Here is a 15,325-nt window from a genome sequence, read left to right as displayed (position 1 = left end):
GTAATTCCGGCTACTTGGAAGGCTGAGGCGGAAGGATCACCAGAGCCCAGCAGGTCGAGACTGCGGTGGCCAGGAGCGGCCACTGCACTCCAGTCTGGGCGGCAGAGTGAGACTCCAACTCAAAAAAATAAAATAAATAAATAAATAAATAAAAATAAGTATCATTGAAAATGAGTTTAAAATCATATCCCAGAAAGGAAGCATTTTTTATACCTGCCTACTGACACACTTTTGCATTTCTCCATGAATTCAGTGACCATTAGCATGTGGTGTTGTGGTTCCCAGATCAGTCAATATTTGAATATCAAAACTAGGACTTCTCTAGACATTTCTAGCTGGGAAATTTTTATAATTTCTAGTGCGGTTGGGATATGTTATATGAGAGAAGCAAATGCAGCTAGGTATTTTGTGACAAAATAAAGAGACATACATCATAATAAGGAACTTGATTGGGGTTCTTTTGGGTTGTCTTCTTAGAGGCATTTGGTCTTTCTGATGTGCATTAGGTTAATAGGGAGCAGCTCTGCCCTGTATCTTCTCTGTTACACACAGAGTCATGGCAGAGGCAGGGACTGGCCTTGGATACTCCTGGGGCAAGTTCAAGACACACATTGAAATGGAATTCCAATTTGCATTTCCATCTCTTTCAAGTAGTTTATGCAGTTTAGAAAACAGTATAAATAGCAACAGAACATGCTTAGAGAGAGCTGAGCCTTCGAGGGATATTTGATAGAGACTAAAGCAGTATTGAAACCAATCACTTATTTTACCCAGTTGTAATTCTCAGGCCCAACTGCTGTTTACTATCTTAATTACTTAGACATTGTCATTTATGGCTCTCTTTGTATCCTGTGATGGTATATATACTGAGTGGCAAAATCCATATGTATCTAAATTTCTATTTATAAAAGTGCATTAAAGTCATCTAGAAACCTGAACTCGAATGTTAGTGTGGCAGCTGCTGTAATGCACCATGTTTATGAGGTAAATTCTGTTACGTGAAATATATTGAGACAGATGCCATATGATATGCAATATCTACTCTTCTTTCTAACTATTATGCTGTCCAAAATAACTTTTACATTTATGGCCAGAGCTGAAAAATTGCTTAATTCTGAGAAAATGAGTTGCTGGGGCTATGGCCTAAACTAAGCGGTCCCCGACCTTTTTGGCATCAGGGGCTGGTTTTGTAGAAGACAATTTTTCTACAGGCTAGGGGTAGGGGGAATGAGAAGGGGGTGATTATCAGGCGTTAGATTTTCATAAGGAACACACAACCTAGATCCCATACATGCTTAGTTCACAATAGGGTTCTTGTTCCTGTGAGAATCTAATGCTACCACTGATCTTAACAGGAGGTGGAGCTCCACTTGCCCACCACTTATTTTCTGCTGTGTGGCCCTGTTCCTAACAGGCCACAGACCCATGCCGTTCTGTGGTCTGGGGGTTGGGGATCCCAGTCTAAGCTGTAACTGGACATGACAGACAGCATTGTCAATTCAACATGAAAGCCTGAGGGTCTAGTAGATACAGTTCTGTTTTAAAAAGAGGAACATCACTAGTAAGGAAGGAAGGGCATACCATATGTGAGGATTCAGATCAAGATTGTCTTCTTCTATATATGATTCTGCATGGAGCTACCAAAATATGGGACACATTCATGATCTCTTGTGGGAACAATACTAATAACAAATACTAACTGCTTCTTTTATATCAGTGTAGAAAGAAATAGTGCATAATTATCATGTATGCAATTATAGCACTTTGTGTGTAATCATGTTTATGTAAGCATATAGATTGCAGGTCAGAGGCAGTCTCCAGCCTTCAGAACACTTTTCAAGATCGAAAATGGTTGGGTGCAGTGGCTCACACCTATAATCCCAGCATTTTGGGAGTCTGAAGTAAGAGGATTGCCTGAGCCCATGGGTTTGAGACCAGCCTGGGCATGGCGAGACCGCATCTCTACAATAAATCAAAAAAATTGGCCGGGCATTGTGGTGCATGCCTGTAGTTGCAGCTACTTGGAAGGCTGAGGCGGGAGGATTGTCTGAACCCAGCAGATTGAGGCTGCATGACTAGGAGTGTGCCACTGCACTCCAGCCTGGGCAACAAAGTGAGACTCCAACTCAAAAAAATAAAATAAATAAATAAGCAAATAATAAAGATTGAAAATGTTCAAGAAACATATTTATCATGTCTTTAGCATATATGTTAAATAAGTAATTAAGCGATTTTTCGATAAAAAATCTAAAATCTACTTAAGTTTCATTAAGAACATACTGCTCCTTGTGTATGAGTATGTATACTTATGAGTATGTATATGATTTTATTACATGTGTATTTTTTTTTTTTTTTTTGAGTTGGAGTCTCGCTCTGTCACCCAGACTGGAGTGCAGTAGTCGCTCCCGGCCACTGCAGCCTCTACCTACTGAGCTCCGGCAATCCTTCCGCCTCAACCTTCCAAGTAGCTGGAACTACAGGCGTGCGCTACCACGCCCAGCTAATTTTTGATTTATTGTAGAGATGAGGTCTCGCCAAGTTGCCCAGGCGGGTCTTGAACCCGCGGGCTCAGGCAATCCACTCATCTCAGCCTCCCAAAGTGTGGGATTACAGGCTGAGCCACCGAGCCCGGCTATATTTTAAGATTAAAATAATGTGATGTTGCATCCAACTGAACCTTGTACAACTTGTTTTAAGAAGTATAAGTTGGGCATCAGAAACTAGTGTGGGTGTCACAGGGCCTCACTAGCTGTAAGACCTAGGCTTAGCTTCTCAACCTGAATTAACTGACAGCAATTTCCTTCAACTATATACTCTATTTCTAGAATGTTAGTACTAATTTTATAGGATTTTTATGGGAATCAAAGAAGTTAGCATATTAGTGAGCTTTGTCAGCTGCAAAGCACTCCACAGATTATAGTAATTATTCTAATATGATGCTCTCTTATGAACTCTGTAGTTTCCAGATGTGATCTAACTTGTCCTCATAATTCCCCTGGGGCATTTTTCCAGGTGATGATGCAGGAGTAAGATAAGCCCATCAAAACTGAATTTGACCTTGTCTCAAAGGGTCCTGTTCCTTATTTTCTAAACCTCATTGTTGCTACATGTCTGCCCTGAATACCGTCCTTCAATGCTAATGCCTTCAAATGTTAAAAGAACAATTTCAGTGGAAAATATATTATTTCCAAGGTGATGTTGAGCTTGATTTTTTTAAAAAAAAGATGCTTGTCTTAGTTCAGAATGCTATAACAGAATACCATATGAAAAGATCATGTCCCTTCTCGTAATGGCATTAATCCCATTTAGAGGACTCTGTTCTCATGACCCAATTACCTTGCAAAGGCCCTGCCCCTAAATACCATCACAGTGGGAATTAGGCTTCAATGTGTGAATGTTATGCGGATACAATCTTTCAGTCTATAGCAATGCTAGTTGTCACTTAGCACTTGGAATTGTTGGTAGGAGAGTATCCTGTCCCATTGTGTATTTTGTTGTCAAGCGGACCTTGAACAATTATCATAATACTATAAGAAGAGAATTGGGAAACTGCCAGGGAAAGGGTGGGTGGGATTGGCAGTTGAGGGAAACTGCCAGGGGAGGAAGGGCACGCCTCATCAACAAAGGTACCTGCATAATGAACATTTGTATACTTAACCCTAAATTGTACTCTACATCTTTTTTAAAATAAAAATTTTTAAATAATGATGATTTTAAAATAGATTTTTTTAAAAAAAAGATCTGTGAGAGGAACAGCTGTTTTTCTTGATTCCCATGCTTAGAATTAGTAGTTAAGTGAGTGCCAGCTTCTCCTGATAGTCATTCACTTGTTGGTGAACAAAACATTTAAATTTCAATTGTATTTACTGTATATAGTGTTGCCTTGTGTAAAAGGGTAGGACTTGTTTGTATGATGAGTTTCAAAGGTTTTTTAATTCATTTTGCTAAAGCAAGACATTTCATTATAGCTCAATAAAGTGATTAAAAACAATTCATCAAAAATGTTTGTTTGTTTTGAATTGGAATCTCACTCTGTCACCTAGGCCCAAGTGTGCAATGGCACACTTATGGCCACCCCAGAGTCGACCTGCTGGACTGTGGTGATCCTTCCGCCTCAGCCTTCCAAGTAGCTAGAACTGCAGGCACATAGTTCGACTAATTTTTTATTTATTGTAGAGATGAGGTCTCGCCAAGTTGCCCCTGCTGGTCTCGATCTCACAGGCTCAGGCAATTCACTAGTCTCGGCCCTCCAAAGTGCTAGAATTACAGGCTGAGCACTTACAGTTTTGTTTTTATGGATTTATGTGCAAAATAAGTATTTCTAACTTATTTGCTTCTCCGAGCTTCTCCCTGACCATAAGCCTCCAAGGTAGTTAAAGCATGTGTCACCCACATTTTACAAAAAGTAAACTACAGCTCAAGTTTTATGCCTACCAAGCTATGGAGCTGAGACTTGATATAAAATTTCTTGGCAGGCTGCCTAGGCTGGTATCTCTTGGCAGTCCCCTTGTCCCTCTGATCTCTTAGTAAATATCTTTGAATTATTCTTTTTGGTATTTGCAAAGTACCTAACATTCCCCCCCCCAAAAGAAAGAAACAAGCTTTTTGATTAATGCAAAGCCTTAACTATGCCTCAGTGGCCCACAGAGTACTCCAGGTCCCATCACCTGCCTTCCTTGTCCCTATACTGTGGTATTTCGCAGCAGTTGTCCAGGATTATTCTTCCCATGTGTTAGAATTTTTTTTTCAGGTTACTTAAGGAATCTTGAAGATAATCATGACAAAGAATCACAAATGCTATTGTGGAACTGAATAATGAATTGGGTCCCATATGTCCATGCTGATGAGTGCTTTTTGAGCTGCAGATGAAAAGAAAGTAGTGTCATCAAACTGTGGATGAACGTTACCCTCAAAGTCCCATTATCTACTAAGAGAATAGGGTAGGAACTGCATTTGTGCAGGTGCAATACCATGTTACTTTTGGGTACTAAGCTTGAGATGTTTGGAATACAAATTGAGTTTCCTGTTAAATATTAATCTTTTTTTTTTTCTTTTATCCTCAGCCACTCACAACTGACCTTCACTATTATTACATCCTGGAGCTGTCATTTTATTGGTCTTTAATGTTTTCCCAGTTCATTGATATCAAAAGAAAGGTAAGAGCAGTTACAATGTAAAGTGCTTGCAAACATGCGTCTTTACTGGCCCTTAGCTGGTGAGTGTAGACTTTCCAAGACTCTCACCTCTGTTCTCCTGGCAGTACTAGGTTAGCATTGCTTTCTGCATTATTACAGAAAGTTCTCTATTTTCGTTTGTGACATTTTGTATTTTGTTTCTATTGTCTCTTCACTCTTTCCCCAAAACCCAGTGTTCTTTTGTTCATGAAAAAATATAGCAACAAATCCCGAAATCAGTTCTTTGCTCTCAGTCTCATTCCCAATTCCCTCTGTTCTCCAAATGAAATAAAAAAAGAAAAAAAGAAAGAAAAATTGTAGCTTCTGGTAGAGAGTAAAATCTCAGTTTCAGTCCAACACAATGAATTCCCCAATTGCAGGGTAATCTAGTGTCAAAATAGATCACAGAAATATAACATTCCTAAGTGAACTGATTTTCACCTACCCCTGCCACTGGAATCACATTTGTATGACCTCCTAAGTGTGAAATCCACTTATTCTGGCTTGCATTCTACCAGTTTCTGGGCACTTTTGACTCCTCCCAGTTTTGGGGGGTTTTTTTCCTCATGACATCATTTTTTCAAGTTTTTTGTATTTGGATCAGTCCTTCAAAGTCGTCTTTCCCCATCATAATTTATTACATACCCCATTACGTCTCTATCATATTGCTCCATGCTCTACATATTTGGGTGCACCAGAGTTCTAGACCTGAATTATAGGGTGTCATCTCCCTGGATAATTGCATTTGTACCTTCTAACACTTTCAGCCATAGCCTACATGCCAAGAATTCCCAAGTATTTCTCTTCTGCCCCAGATTATCTCTGGGTCCATTCTTCCACATGTCTAGTCACAGATAATAGTACAGGTTGAGCATCCCTTATCTGGAAATCCAAAATGTTCCAAAATTCAAAACTTTTTGATGCCAATGTGATACTCAGAGGTCATGCTCAAAAGAAATGCTCATGGGAGTATTTTGGATTTGGGATTTTTGTATTAGGGATGCTCTCTGTAATCATAATGCAAACAATTCAAAATATGAAGAAAGAAAATTTGAAACTCTTCTGGTTCTAAGCATTTTGGATAGGAATGCTCAACCTACATTGTGTTCTTTTGTTTATTATATAATTTAATCCTCACAACAACTCTGAAATCCAGTTAGAGTATTTACTATTTACCCTTGTTTTATGAACAAGGAAACTAAGCCTTATATACAAAGTGTTCTAGACTGAAGACACTATCTCCTAGTCTTGTTCTTACTCCAATAACCCTATAACAGATAGTCATGGAAGCTTGGAAGTTTTCCTTTTCTTTCCTCTTTGCTACTTTTTATACATACTTCCTTAATATTGCATACACACTTAGTTTGAGTCCTCTGTACTTTTGTCCACTCTATTTATTACATAGCCCTCTAAACAATCCTCCTATCCGAATAGTCATCTTGTCTACCTATCAACTAAGAATTATGTTTCTAAAATCTTCAAGGCAAAGCCCAAATAGATGGAGTAATATTCACAGTTGTAAACAGTATGACTCAGACCCACCTCTCTAGTTCAGTTGCCCACACCTCCTCCTCCCCACCCTTATAACACACACATACCTCCTAGCTACTAAAATCTTCTCACCATTGTTCAAACACATTAAATTTTTCTATGCATGTATATATTTTTTTACAAGACCCTGCTGTGGCTAGATTATGCCATATTTTCTACTTTTCCCTTGTCATCAAATAAGATGTTGCCCCAAAGTAACCCCTTTTTTGAAGCCTTATTTGGTTTCTTCCAGATTTTTGACCACTGCTTCAGGGTTTAGTTTGCAAGAGTGTCCCCCACTTGCCATATTGTATTTAACAGTGTGGAGACCTGCCTCTCTCCATTCAGTAGAAATGGAGAATGAAGAGCAGTGTCTAGTCCATTTGAACTGATACAACAGAATACCATAGACTGAGTAGATAATAAACAACAGAAATCTATTTCTAAGGTGGGAAGTCCAAGATTAAAGTACTATCATGTTTGGTGTCTGGTGAGGGCCTGCTTTTTCATAGATGGTGCTTGCTTTCTGTCTTCACATGGTGGAAAGGGCAGAACTTCGAAAGCTAGGATTTCAACATATGACTTTTGGGGTGGCACAAACATTCAGCCTATATCAAGCAGGATATATGCAACTTTCTTCTCCCGTTACTCTAAGTCTACCTGCTCATGGTGGAAATTAGGAAGTAGAGGGGGAATGAGTGACACATTTCCTTTGCAAACTGGACTGTACATTAGGATGAAACATATTACTATATGTATCATTTCTTGGTTAAACCACTAGTCTGCTAAGTTGCAAAGTGGTATCTGAGTGACAGCTCAAAAGCATTGAGGAGTCTGTGGGCCTACCACCCGAGTCCCCTTTCCTCCACTGTCCTACAGCAGTGGCTTACTTGGTTAGCAAAAAACTGTCTTTCCTGACTTGTATGACTACAAGGCCTTAATATGGTGTCTGTCATCTGATTCCCAGAAGAAGGGTATGATCCCTGTGAAGATGAGCTTAGGCAGAGTAGATGTTTCTTGGTACCTGTAACTTGTGAATCCCATACTCTCTGTGCTCAACGCTCTGGGTCAGTTTCTGGAAACATTTAAAGATCCTTCAGTGATGGGATGTCAGTTGGGTCTCGTCTCTCTCATGGGAGGAGCCTTCAGATATACAGTATTGGTGCTCATAAACTGATTATTGTCAATGTACCAGGTACTATGCAAGGCTCACTTTGAATTTTCTTTTCTTTTTGAGGAGCCCTATTGTCCAGGTAGTCACACAAATACTTATAACAAAGAGAGAGATAGAACATTCTTCCTTTTCGCAAACTTGGGAAACTTGATGTGCAGTATGTAAGTTTCTCAAGGCTGTGCAATGTGGGGATGAGTTAGAACCCAGGTTTGCCAAGCAGAGTCTTGTGATTCACTCGCATATGAGACATGTCCACAACCGTCTCCTTGCCATGCTCTTGACATTAGAGGTAGTAAGCCAGCCAGGTGTGGTGGCTCACACCTATAATACTAACACTTTGGGAGCCCAAGGTGAGAGGATTGTTTGAGGCCAAGAGTTTGAGACCAGCCTTTCAACACAGTGACACCTCGTCTCTACAAAAAAAAATCAAAAAATTAACCAGACATGGTGGCAGGTACCTATAGTTCCAGCTACTCAGGGGGCTGAGGCAGGCAGAGGGATCGCCTGGGCCCAGGAGGTTGAGGCTGCAATGAACCATGATCATGCCACTGTACTTCAACCTGAGCATCAGAGTGAGACTCAGACTCCAAATAAAAAAGGTAGTAAACCTTTTAAAGCTCTTTGCCATTTTACTGGTTCTTCTTTTGCTTAGTGAGAACTAGGAGTGCCATCCAGAGTCAAAGAGATTAATAAAAGCAGGAGTAGCTGTCCCTGGCTTCCCGAAGCCTACTCCTGGTGAGACATTGTTATACTAGCAGTCACCAAGCACCCTCTACTTGCATGAGCTTTTTCATCATGCATGTAATGTTGTCTTTTCAGGGAGCCAGTAGGCTCAGAGTCCACTGCCTTAAGCCAAATAACCATTATCTCAATGGTTTTCATAGATGAACTACTTTCAAGGGTTGAAGTGTATCATTTTGTATGACTTTAACATAATTAATATCAGTGTAGAAAGCACCTATAAAAAGGATAACTTTACAGGCCTGTCCATATTGTTATTGTGTAGAAATTACCAAGAGCCAATACCAAGAACTTGTTTTAGACACCTGGCACCTCTCCCTTCTTCTGTTGGTCAAAGTACTTTTCTAAATTCCTGATGCAGCTGGCTTTTTCTTATTTCTTGCACGAAATGGGAATTTGGCCTCTAGCAGACATGTTTATTCTTTGGCACAGGTTTTAACAAGGAAGGCCCTTTCCTCTGCTGCCATCTCTCATTAGTGAGCTGAAGCTTTGCTTTTCCCCTTCTCATCTTGCTGAGTAGCCCTGTGAGTCCTTGGCAGTTCTGTCCTCATTACACCCCCACCTGGAGGACCTGCTGTTCCAGCCATCAGTGAGGATTCTGTCTGCCAGATATGCTCTCCACCTTCTTCTGAAACTATTAACTAGACTCTCGGAACACAGCCTGCTTCTTAATGATGGAATAGAGATGTTTGAAGACACCTGTTGACCATATAGGATGGCAACTTCTGAGGGCTGTTCATGAGGTTGTTAATAGAAGGGTTGTCACAGTGTTTCTGTGACTATCATACTAAATGACAGTGCACATGAATGGCCATTTTCAGACAAATACCAGGGTTTATAAACATCAGATCCGAATGCATGCCTCAAACTTTTAATCAATACCTTAAATGAGGTTTACCAATCTTTTTTTTTTTTTTTTTTACTTTTAATGAGTTCATGACTCTTTCTAAGATGGCTTTTATATTCACAAACTCTTCTTTTTTTGGCATCTTTTTAAAAAATTTCTCTATCTCCACATCTGAAGTTTAAAAATTAGGGGAAAACTTTTCATCCTTGTGATGACAGAGCACATTGCCTCTCTTTTGATCATTTCCAGAGTTGGTACTTATTTGGTCAGGGATGAGAAATGGGACTCTTCCTAGAGATAAGGGACTAACAAAGATATAATGAAATTATAGTTTAAATATTCTATTATGCACCACAAAAATATTAAATATTTCTGATAATTTTTCTTCCTTTCTTTTTTCTTCTTTTTGCCTCTAATCCTCTTTCTTTCTCTCTCTTCCTCTCTTCTTTCCTTGCTTGTTTTGTTTTCTTTAAAAAAAAAGTGGCCGGGCTCGGTGGCTCAGCCTGTAATCCCACGCTTTGGGAGGCCGAGGTGAGTGACTTGCCTGAGTCTGAGGGTTCGAGACCCGCCTGGGCAACTTGGTGAGACCTCATGTCTACAATAAATTTAAAAAAAAAAAATTAGCTGGGTGTGGTAGCGCGTGCCTGTAGTTCCAGCTACTTGGAGGGCTGAGGCGGAAGGATCACCGGAGCCCAGCAGGTCGAGGCTGTGGTGGCCGGGAGCAGCCACTGCACTCCAGTCTGGGTGACAGAGTGAGACTCCAACTCAAAAAAAAAAAAAAAAGTAAAAATTGTGTTACGGTATCTTCTTAAAACCACAAACGTATTTTTGGTATTGGCAGTGTCTGAAGCAACTTTTGTTTTCCAAGGCTTAGTTTTTGTTAAAAATCATACACTTTAGCATCTGTTCACAAGGAGCATTTCACCTGGACATCTAAATTTTCCAGGGGACACTAATAAATATTTTTGTGTTGGGGTTCAGAACAGCTTGCTTATGTCTAAACCACATGTCCCTTTTAACTAAGCTGCTATGTGGCTTGAAGGCCTGGGCCTTCGGCCAATGTGTTCTGCTTGTGTTCAGAGTCCTTCTCAGAAGAGCCTCTTTGGCAGAGTTCCAGGGCTCAGCTGGCATACCAACTTGTTGTTCTTTTGGTCTTGAACCTGAGAGCAACATACATCTTCTAAAGGATTCCTGACAGAGAGAGGTATGATGATTAAGTTTAGCAAGAAACTTATTGATGGGCTTGTGTGTCTGCTCTCCATTGACTTTTTGCAGAGGATAGCTGGAGTCCATTACTGTGAGTGCCTTAGCTGCCTTTTGGGGCCCTGTTATGCTCTAGATCATTCCTGCTTCAGTTAGTTTTAGAGTAGAGTGGAAAATGCATGTTTTAATCTTCTTACAAGGAAGCTGTAGGACATAGAATTAAATAATGTACATAAAACCATCTGGTACAGTGATTGACTATAAATAGAGCTTAAAACGCTACCTGGCACTTGATGACCAAAATTTGGTTGGATCAGAGCCTAGTGCTACCGCAAACAAAAAACTCAAAAGCTAGTGGTCACAGGTTTTTGTATTTTTGGTGAATTAAAATTAACAAAGTAATTTTTAAGAAAAACTAACTTAAGCTTACCAACCTTTTACTTTTCCTAGTGCAAGAGTTAATAGGCACCTACCATTGAATCACCATTGATTAATAAATAAAGAACATTGAACACAAAAGAAAAGGAAAAAGGATATCTTGTAATTAAAGACAGTTCTTTTATTAAATTTTTTTATTTATTTTAAATTTAAATCATTATGAAAAAGTCATTACTTTTCTCATTTTTGTCCTATAGACTGAGGAAAACATTGGTATAGGCAGTATGGCTTAGAGGTTCAAGGCATGGGCTCCAAGTCCACAGACCTGCCCAGCACCACTCCTAATTCAATATGACCTGGAGCAAGTTACTTTCCCTCTCTGTGCCTTGGCTCCCTGATCCATAGAATGGAGTTCATGTAACCAACTTGTGGGAGTGTTTGGAGTGTAAATAAGGGATACATGTACTTAGAACAGTGACTGGCACATCATAAATGCTTGCAGACATTAGCTCTTACTGTAGTTGTCAATGCTGTCACCAGATAGATATTGCCAGCTGTCTACCTTCAGGCACACCTAGGATTGTGCTTCTCAGCTACCCCTCACCCCTCTGTGGTTAGCAAAGAATTGATCTGAGTCACTTCTGGGCTGGAGTATTTAGTTGCTAGCATGAAACTCTCTGTTGCTCTCACACCCCTCTGGTACAGTGTTTGGTAACATTGGAGATGGAGGTTACTCATCAGCCTGGGTCCCCGAGTACCTACGGCAGGCAGAGTCTCCTTACCTCCAACCAATAGTAACGTGTAATGAGCAAGATATAAGCCTTGGGTTTAAACCACTGAGATTTAAGAAATGTGATTATTGCCTCATCACCTAGCTCATCCCTGACTGGTACAGATTATTAGTAATACGATTAGTTATCATTTTCTAGGACAACATATAGAAATAATTTGTCTACATTAGTAGTTCACAAAATGTAGTCTTTGGATACCTGGCAATCCCTGAAACCCTTTCATGAGGTCTGAAGGGTCAAAACTGTTTTCGTAAGAATACTAAGATGTCGCTTGCCTTTCTCCCAGTGCTGAAATTTGCACTGAGAATGCAGAAGTAACGGCGGGAAAAAAATGCTGGTGGTGGCACTGGACTGTACTAGAAGTCATTGTGTTTTTCACTACCACACTCTTACAGAAAGAAAAAATGTCAGTTTCACTTGAAAATGCTCTCGATGAGGCAGTAAAAAGTATAGTTGTCTCAGTATCCATGGGGGATTGATTCCAAGACCCCCCACTGAGACCAAAATTCACAGACACATAAGTCCCTTATGTAAAATGGTGGAGTGTTTGCATGTAACCTATGCACATCCTCCCATAAACTTTAAGTGCCTAATACCATGTAAAAGCTTTAATAATAGTTATTATACTACATTGCTTAGAAAATAATGGCAAGAAAAAAGTCTATGCATGTTCAATAAAGATATAGTCATCCATTTTTTTCTAAATAATTCTGATTCACAACTGGATGTATCCATGAATGTGAAACTAACGGATATGTTGGGCCAACTGTATTAATTTTATTACATCTGTATTGAGTATACATTTTAAAATATTTTGTGTGATGAAATGGGAAATAGGTAGGCATAAAGAATTTATTCTGCCTAATAATACACAGTAGTGTCTCAAGAAAAGCCAGGTGCAGTTAGTTCTTTGGGTTGTGAGCTGAACTTTTTTTATTGAACCCCAGTTTTACTTTAAAGATTGACAAACGATGATAATTCCAACTTGTGTATTTGGCAGACAATTTCTTGAAAAGGCACAAAATAAGCTTGTCAAGTTGTTTCAAGAAAAGCAACTGGCATTATTTGTTGCCAGTGATAAAACTCAAGCTTTCAAGCAAAAATTAGATTTTTGGAAAGCTTATGTATAACAGCAAGAGCTTGATAGCATCTCAGTACTTAAAGACTTTTCTGATTAGATTGGTAGTGATATTAACAAATGTGATTTTTAAATAGGTTATTTATAAAAAATATCTCACTAACTCAGTGAACCAGTATTTTCCAAATGACTGCTGCATGATGTTAATAAAATCACGCATGATTGAAAGATTCATTCAAAGGCAAGACAATGGATTTTAATGAAACAGAAAACAGAAAGTGTATTGATATGGTTTTAGATGCTACATTGCAACTAACCTTTAAGAACATCTGACATCACAAGTCTTGGTACTGCATCAAAGAGGAAAATTCATAACTATCTGAAAATACTATTAAGAAGCTTCTTTCCAGGGAACACAACATCAATAAGGGTACCTGAGGAGGCCCAAACTTTACCTGTACGATGACCACTTGTATACCTAATCGTGAATTGTAGCCTACATATTTAAAGTGAAAAAAAGATGCTTCTTCCTTTTCCAGCTATAGATCTGTGCAATACTGAATTTTCACCACATACTTCAACCAAAACAACATACAGTAACAGATTAAGTGTATACACAGGAGAATCCAGCACTCTTGTATTAAAGAGATTTGAAATAATGTAAAACAATGCTACTCTTCTTACCAATTTTTAAAAATGTAATTATTTTTTGTAAAAATATTTGTTAATATTGTAATGGAGTTTGTTTTTACTTAATGTGTTTTAAACTTTTCGGTTTTAACATCTAATTTAGTATATGGTAAGTAGTGATAGATATAGCCCACATAAACAAATACTCTTTGGAATTCTCAATAATTTTTAAGTCTATGAAGGGATTTTGAGACTGAAATTTGTGAAAATTGCTGGTCTAAATTATTCTTAAGTCTTTCTTAAGATTATGACTTCCAGGAAGGACCTCAGATCACATCAGCATGTCTTTTCTTTGTTTGAAAAGCCAAAATCACACCAGGTGACACCTGACCGTACTGGGAGGGCTGGGAGATTATGTAGAATTCTCTCTGTGTAACCTCAGTGCTACTACTTGTAGACACAGTCAGGTGGGCCACTTCACCTCTCTTTCACAGAGATGAGAAGTTGCTCTTTTGTGTGTTGCCTTGAGATTGGAGTCACAATATTCTGCCCTTGAAGCTTAGGTTTCTTCTGAGGCAGACATTCCTGACTCTTAGGCCTCTGTCCTGTTTCTTTTTCCACTGCTGTCTCTTCAAAGATAAGCACAGAAGAAGAGGCAACTCATTTTAATAAGCTACCATCTGTGATCAAAGCATTTCAACCCAGGGCTGTGTGCAGGCTGGTGGAAGAACAATAGAACTATTGTCTGAAAAAGAAAGAAAAGTGTTTTATGGGGCAATTTTATGGGATTTTATTCAAAGGCCGCTTTAACTAGCTTACTCTTGCAATCAAACATCCAAGTGCCTTATCAAAGAAGAGGCTCTTAGACATCTTCAGATCTCACGGCTAGATGACTGGACACTGGACAGCCCTGGGGGGTTGTAGAGACTCAACCATGTACTGCTATTCAGGTTGCAGGAGGGTGACAACCAGGAGCCTCTTCTTCCAGAGTGCTGCAAAAAAAAAAAAAACATTGCTAAATTACAGAGGGACTCTCACCCAGGAAGCATGCAGTGCTACTGGTCTCGAGCTCTCAGTCCTTAAGTCTATGGCATCAAGATTCCCACCCTCTCTCAGGAGGTTCCACTGGCCCTTGGGTGGTTCAGTCATTCAGCTTCTTTGGGGAGTTTCTCTCAAGTCATCCTATGGGTCTTGGAAAAACACCCACTTTGACTTATTACAGTGCTAACTATGTCCCTGGAGTCGTGAACTCCCTCAGTTTCTATCCCCATAAATATAAACAAACCCATTTGTCTATCCTGCCTTTTGATCTTCTAAGAACAGGGCCCTTCCACTCAAGGCTAATCCTTGCACCTTTGTTCCTGGTCCCTCATGTCTTCCTGACTTCTGGGAGTGAACCTTGTCCTGTTTGTTAATCTCTCACTTATATGTGTTATTCAGTGTCCGCTCTCTACTACCCCCTTCCTCACGTTGTCTTTCCTCATACATTTGTTTCTGAGAAGGAACCTGCTAAGGTAGTTAGGAGCCCAAATTCTGTAGTTGCACAGAACTGGCTCCAGATCTGTCTTTAGCCCATCCTCACAGTGTGACTTTGAAAAATTATGTAGCATCTCTCTGTTTCAGTTTCTATATAGAGTTCAAAGTAGTACTTGCTGTATGGGATTGCTGTTAAGAATAAACCACAATATCAGATAGAGTGGTAGGCAAATCAGAGAGTAGATAGATGTTCACCAGGTAATCAAGGTGTGGAGTGGGGCTGGTAGAAAAGAAGAGGAGAAA

General features: G+C 39.5%; 1 protein-coding gene across 1 annotated transcript in view; it reads left to right on the top strand.

Annotated features, from left to right (window-relative positions):
* The window catches only part of CERS6 (ceramide synthase 6), an 88,155-nt gene that overhangs the window by 1,830 nt on the left and 71,000 nt on the right, over positions 1-15,325 (top strand). Inside the window, exon 3 of the mRNA XM_021706339.1 lies at positions 5,064-5,156. Within this exon, the coding sequence (XP_021562014.1) occupies positions 5,064-5,156 (93 nt within the window). The remainder of the gene's footprint in view (positions 1-5,063; positions 5,157-15,325) is intronic.

This window comes from Carlito syrichta, unplaced genomic scaffold (genome assembly GCF_000164805.1).
Source record: "Carlito syrichta isolate Samal-C Ts95f unplaced genomic scaffold, Tarsius_syrichta-2.0.1 Scaffold315469, whole genome shotgun sequence".
NCBI classification, from domain to species: Eukaryota; Metazoa; Chordata; class Mammalia; order Primates; family Tarsiidae; genus Carlito; species Carlito syrichta.
The sequence above is the reverse complement of the archived record's forward strand: the minus strand, read 5'-3'. Positions and strand labels throughout refer to the sequence as shown.